A 7,018-nucleotide genomic window follows, 5' to 3' on the forward strand; every position below is an offset into this window, starting at 1 on the left:
CCCACAGGGATTGGACCTAGGAGCACTTACCTTTCGCATTTACTTCTCTGATATCAAGCCTTAATTCAAGGGCCTGTAGCTGACCAAATTTGCAAATAGCTGCAGACTTAAAACTGTCATTAACTCACAATCTGACTTCTAGATTCTTCAGGAGAGGCAGATATGCACCAATAAGTGTTGCCTGTACTATGGCCTTAAACTAAATGCCAAGAAATGCAGCATCGTGTCCTTAGGCAAAACTGAAAACCCATGCACCTGCCACACAGGTAACAGTCATTAGACACCTGGGCATGTACATTGACTGTGAACTATCCTTTGATCACAATGCAACTGGTCAGAGTGATAACCAAGGGTATTTCTCCTATATCAAAAGAAGTTATCATCTCTCTTTACTCATCCGTCATCAGGACCATAATAGAATATAATGATAATCCCTTTGATTTGTGTTTGTCTAAGTGTATGACCCAGCTTGAGAAACCGCAATGTTTCCTCGTTACGGTAATCAAGGGTATGTCTTCCCTGAGCTACCCAAAGTTCTGTTTCTCTTTTCTGTTTCCTACAGATTCTTGAGAGTTGACCTCTCTGTAGCCTACAGACCATTGAAGGATCCATTCCTTTGTGATCTCCTGCACATCCACAAAACTAATATCCTAAACACCTGCTCAGGGGATCTTACCTTCCATCAAAATATAAATAGGATCTGCTGGGGAGAGACTCCCTCTTTTATAGAATAGATTCCTTTGAATGTAACAAAAAGTATCTCCCTGACCTTCTTTAAGTGTAACCTGGATAAATGATTGGATGGATGTGTAAATGCAAATACACCCTTGGTCCAGCCCTTTAAGCCCTTATTGAAAGGGGTCAAAACTAGGTATAAATTAGTCATGTCTATGGGTACCTACAATTTTGGATATTGTGACTAGGCTTCTAAAGTTCCGCTGGATCAGTAGCCTGGTATTAATTTATGAATCTATGAAGCTATGAGCCTTTGATAGATGTGGTGTACAATATAACAGCCATTGAACTGCATTAAAACTGTTAATCCTACTCCATTACTCATTTAAATATCTATTGTGTGCAAAGGCACATCTATAATGCTAGGCTGCTACATTTTTGTATTTTTTTACTTGCATGTCTGCATTTCCGTACCTTTTCTGTGTTATAATATGGTGAATTATGAACTACACCCATGAATTCCACCCCAAATAAAAAGGCAACATTTTATGACAGAAGGGTAATAAACTCAGCAATGAGAAATTAAAAACTGTAATCATATGTATTCATACCTCTCAACTGTCCAGATTTTTGCAGAATATCCAGATTTTTGCCTCATACTTTTTAGTCACTTTCTTATAAAATTGTGGTTTCCTTTAAAATCAATCACAAGGTATTGAGGGTGAAGTCAGAAAATAATGGCAGATATTTCAGTTACAGACTTCATATCCTTCAGAAAAAAATAATGTTAATATAAGAGCTGCTATGCTATCAACGTTCTAAGTTTGTAAGTGCAATATTTAAAAAAAACGTCCCTATTTTGGGGCCTTTGTTCCCTCATTATTTGTGTCTTTTTCCAGATTTCTTGCTCTAAAAGCTTGAGAGGTATGTATGTATTTGTTGTGTTTTGCATAATATACTGTTTTTGTTCCTTTACAATGTAAATTAAGAAACCAAGCAAATAAAGAAACTTGCATTTAATATTACTTCACCTTCCATTTGTGTATGCATGTGATTATTTATTTCCATTCTATGTATTCTGTCTTGTTTTGGCAGTAGAAACAATGCAGCTAAGTTTGTTCTGCTTATGAAATGCCCATTATTACATGTAGCTTCTTTTGTAAGTGCTACATTTCTAAATATAGACCAGTTGCCATACTGGTTAAGGTCTTTACCTCCCATGCAAAAGGTACAGGGTTTGAGCCTGACCTCTGGTCAATGCCTGTTTTGAGTTTGCATGTTCTCCATGCATCTGTCTCTGAAAAATATGCTGAGGGTTTACTGTATATGTGCATCAGCACAGAGTGTACGTGGTGCCATATAGACCAACAGCTTTGGCCCTCTACTGTGGTGCCCATATCAGGTGCATGTGCCCATACTGGCCTGTAATAAAGCCCAGCATCCCGAGTCAATGAGCTACTGGCTGGCTGGACACTGCCCAGCCTGGGTTACCTGATTAGAGCTGTGTTGATTGAAACCTGGATGTGAAACAATCAACCTGCCAAACATGAACTATCAATTACAATCAATGTAGGATGTTGTTTGGAAGTGGATGGTACAGTGTAGGCTGAACTTCCTACGTATCCAAGATGGCAGGGCAGTGTATCAAAGGGATCCAGAGCCTACTATTCAGGAGGAGGAGAAGGACAAACTAGAAATGGTGTGGGAATTGTGGCGAGAGAGAGAAAGAGAGCCTTCAGAAGGCAGTGAAGGATGTCATAAGAATTAGTGACAGACCCCAGTGTATGACTGGGCTATGGTCATATTCTCAGCCTATGCCCCACAGCATGGTTGTGATAGTGAGGAAAAACAGTTGCATGATAATCGGTGACCTGAATGCACATATTGGGACAGACACAACTGGATATGAGGACTGTCTGGATCTGCTTGGGTGGGGCAAGAGAAATAAAGAAGGAGTGGCCTTTCTTAGACTTCCTCCTAGTAAAGAAAGGGCACTTGGGTAGAATCAATGATTGCAAAGTCAATCCCAGTGAAACAGCTGGCCACAGCATAAAACAATGAAAGCTGTACCAAGCTGAAGACCTGGAAGATGACTGGAAAGAAAATTAAACAGTCCAAGGAGTTACTCTGGGTTCCAGCATGGAGGAAATAGGTGGAGACAGCTGGAGTTTAAGAAGAATAGCAACACCTCAAAACAGCATGTGTGAGGTATGGAAATAAGGTAGGAAAGCTGCTGGTTGAATTCAAAAGTCCAGGAAGTCAACAAAACAAAGAAGGAGTGCAGGAAAAATGTGGGAGATAGAAAAGACATCAGACCACCTCTACAATCTTCTGGAAAGTGACTCCGTAGGTAACACAAAGAAAGTATATCAGGTTGCAAGGCAAAGACAGAAAGATAACCCTTCATAAGGGGATGCCAGCAACAACCTGTTCACAGTCCACAGGACATCAAAAATATACTTCCAGCAGCTTCTGATTGAAGAAATTCCCACAGAAACTGTACTACCGCTAGAAGAAGTAAGAATAGCACTAAGGAAAAATGAAGTCAGGGGAAGCAGTAGGGTCGGATGATGTCACAGCAGGTATGATAAAGATGTTTTGTGAGATAGAGGAGAAATGGCTCCTGAGGGTATTCATAGCAGTGTGGAGAGAAAGGCATATCCAAGATGACTGAAGACTAAGCATTCTCATGCCACTGTACAAGAACAAAGGGGACATCCACAACTGCGGGCAGTACAGAAGTATCAAACTCCTGTCACACTGCATGAAAGTTCTGGAGAGGGTGACTGATAGACAGATATGCAGAGCAGTAGAAAATAAGATGGGAGATGAGCAGTTTGGATTCAGATCAGGATGCAGCACAACTTACCCAGTGTTGACAGTGAGACAGATTGTTGAAAAGAAACTAGAGATGAGGAAAGAGTCCAACTGGGCATTCCTAGACTTAAAGAAAGCATATGACAAGGCTGATTTGGGCATTACTGTGGTGATTCAAAGTCCCAGAAACATTGGTAGAATTAGTGCAGGCTATGTACAAGGGCCCAATGACTCAAGTATGGACAGTGTTAGGTCTCACGGAGGAGCTCCCAGTGAGAGTGGGTGTGCATCAGTGTTCAGCTCTGAGCCCACTGCTCTTCATACAGGTGATGGGCTACATAACAAACAGGTGAAGAAAATTTGGGACAGAGAGGAAAGGTCAAAGGGGACAGCTCAAGAAAGTTGCTGTTTTCAGATGATGTGGCATTACAGGCAGACACTGATCAAGAACTTCAGCAAAGGACAGGGGAATGGAATTCAAAACTGAAGGCACATGGGATGAAACTAAGCACAGACAAGATGGTGGTAATGGCAGCACACTGGGGAAATCAGAAGAAACTGAGAACAGAGATAGAAGGGAAGATAGTGGAGCAGGTAAACAGCTTCAAGTATCTGGGAGGAGTGGTTGTGGAGAAGGGAAGTCTGAATGAAGAGGTCAAAGCTAGAATCAGAGGGGCTGCAGCCAACTGGTATAGTCTCAGGTGTAGCGTATGACAGAAGAATGCCAAAGAAGCTGAAAAGTAAGGTGTAGAAAACAATGGTGTGACCAGAACGACTGGATGGTACAGAAACCCGGGCAGTAAAATGCCTGAGAAGTGTGGCAGGATGCACACTATGGGATAGACGAAGAAATGAGGACATAAGAGCAGAAGTCAAAGTAGCTCCAATTCCAGAAAAGATCAAAAAAATGAGATTACAATGGTTTGGGCACATGATGCAGAAAAACTGAAGACAATCTGGTGAAGAAGATTTGGGACAAAGAGGAAGAGATAAGAGGAAAGGAGGGCATCCAGGAAAGAGGTGAACGGATTGTGTGAGAGAAGATCTGTGACAGTCAGACATGAGTGTTGAAGAAGGCAGGAGTGTGGCACTACAGCTCACAGACACAGCAGTGAATATTACTGTCTTACAGCTATTGAATATTCAGTTAATTCCTTACTTTTGTGTGTGTGATGCATGTCCTCACTAACCATGTGGGTTTTCAATGACACTTCAGTAGCCCCCCCTATCTCAACGATAACATAAGTGCATTTACAGTCTCTACATTACCCATAGGTATTCAAGCATGTGTTTGTGTGTGTGTGTACATCAATGTTTGTGGATATAAGTGTGCATGCCTGGGTGTGGTGTGTGTGTGTGTGTGTGTGTGTGTGTGTGTGTGTGTGTGTGTGTGTGTGTGTGTGGTGTGTGTGTGTGTGTGTACATGCATGTGTGTGGATATAAGTGTGCATGCCTAGGTGTGGTGTGTGTGTGTGTGTGTGTGTGTGTGTGTGTGTGTGTGTGTGTGTGTGTGTGTGTGTGTGTGTGTGTGTGTCTGTGTGGATATAAGTGTGCATGCCTGGGTGTGGTGTGTGTGTGTGTGTGTGTGTGTGTGTGTGTGTGTGTGTGTGTGTGTGTGTGTGTGTGTGTGTGTGTGTGTGTGTGTGCGTGTGTGGGAGAGAGACAGAGAGAGAGAGAAACAAGGAGACAGAATGGTTTATGATGGACTAACCCACTAAATGCCAGAGTAGGTTCTGGCTCCCCCGATCTTAAATAAGACAATTCTGGTATCAGAGAATGAATGACTGAAAATAGAAGTTGCTTTCCTCATGAAGGTTTCAAATAAAAGATGTTACAGTAAATGTTATATTTTTAGGCACCTAGAATAGTCTCCCAAAAAATATCAAACATTCCACCTCAGGTACAAAATGCTGCCATCAGAAGATTGTGACTGGATACTTATCTGAAATCAGTGTTTTCTGTTGAGGCAAGCCCTCAAATTCCCATTTTGGGAGTTACACACATCATTGTAATTAGTTCTATCGCAGCTGTTACTCCATGTAAAGCAAAGTCGTTTTTTGTGCACAAAAAGGCAATTTACCTTTCTTTAATAACGTCCCAGAAATGTACCATTTTCAAAGTATAGTCAAGTCCACTCTGAACAGGAGAACAGGAGAAAAAATTACACCTATCTAGAATAAGTAAAGAGTTATTATAATTTTTTTGTGATGGCAGATGGGTAATATGTAAAAGTTGCGAAAACTGTCATATTTTACAATTTTACAATTACCCACTTGCCAGAAAACTGTGCTGCTTTTGAATCTTATAAGGACTTGTAACATAAAGCAAAAGTAATAAAGTAGGGGTGTATGACTGGAAATCATTCAGCTATTTCATTTTACTTCTATGTGGTGATGTAACATGCATAATGCTACCTTAAAGGTAGTTTCTGTTGTTGTAATGCTAAAAGCCTTTTTGTGTTGCAAACCAAGATTTTAAATATTAATACATTATGTTTGTGTTTTTAGGTAATTCTTTCAAGAACAGAAAAAACAAGACCTCACATTAATTTTCACCTTGATGATAACCCAGTGTCTCCATCCATGGCTATTGATGAATTTGCTGGATATGTTCTTATTGTTACTGGAAACAAGGTGACTTGTTTATTGAACTTTTCATGATTAATTTTATACTAATACTAATACTAAAATAGTTAGGTTGCCAAATATATGCCACTATTAGTATGTTTTGCTGCAAACCAGGAGCTTAAATCCTGCTGTACATGGGGAAGTAAAGTTTGCACACCGACATTTTGTGAAATTTGCTTTAATAAATTTACCTAATCAAAAAACGTAATCACTGTTTTGCATTTTATCAGATCATATTTCTAATTTAACTTAATTTAATAAAATGTGCTTAGATATGGAAAGTCAGTACTGATGTGCACTGCTAGAGGTGTTATTAGTAATTGTAGGCATTTGGAATTGTCTCATTTTGATATGTGTGTTAGTCTATTTGTATAAATATAATCCATCGCTATTCTATTGTATATTATGTTGAAAACCCTAAGTACTTGCATTCCAAAACTGTATGTATCATAAAGACCAGATGAATTTAGGTTAATGCAACAAGAAAAAAAAAAAAAACAAGATTGTAAAACTTTGTGGTACAGTGCTGGTATTTTCCAGTGGTTGTGCTTGGGCCTGTTATACCAGAAGTCCAGTCTTCAGATGCTAGACTTAAAGTCCTGTCCCTCTACTCAATATCATGTACACTCCCAAGGGGTAATTTCTGTTTACCTGCCCAGTCTATGAATGACCCAGCACATTTTCAACTCCTTTACATAAATAGAACTAGTGGTAAAGCAAATATCTGCTCTGCAGACATAAACCTGTACTACCACAGCAACAAAAAAAGATGGCGTGAAAAGTATTTAACCCAATCCCCCATTTCTGAAATAGGTTGCTGTTCTATATGAAGCTGATTACCTGCTTAGCTACCTTTAAAACTAGTCTGGATGCAGTCAGCTCTGCGGCATACAGAGACA

The 7,018-nt window shown here is 40.0% G+C and overlaps 1 protein-coding gene across 2 annotated transcripts in view; it reads left to right on the forward strand.

The window, feature by feature from the left end:
* Nucleotides 1-7,018, forward strand: part of MET (MET proto-oncogene, receptor tyrosine kinase) — a 1,562,736-nt gene that overhangs the window by 742,088 nt on the left and 813,630 nt on the right. For both annotated transcript variants that reach the window (XM_044088706.1, XM_044088705.1), the window contains exon 4: nucleotides 6,000-6,125. In XM_044088706.1, coding sequence (XP_043944641.1) covers nucleotides 6,000-6,125 — 126 coding nt within the window. The remainder of the gene's footprint in view (nucleotides 1-5,999; nucleotides 6,126-7,018) is intronic.

This window comes from Protopterus annectens, chromosome 11.part0, assembly GCF_019279795.1.
Source record: "Protopterus annectens isolate FY-2018-M chromosome 11.part0, PAN1.0, whole genome shotgun sequence".
NCBI classification, from domain to species: Eukaryota; Metazoa; Chordata; order Ceratodontiformes; family Protopteridae; genus Protopterus; species Protopterus annectens.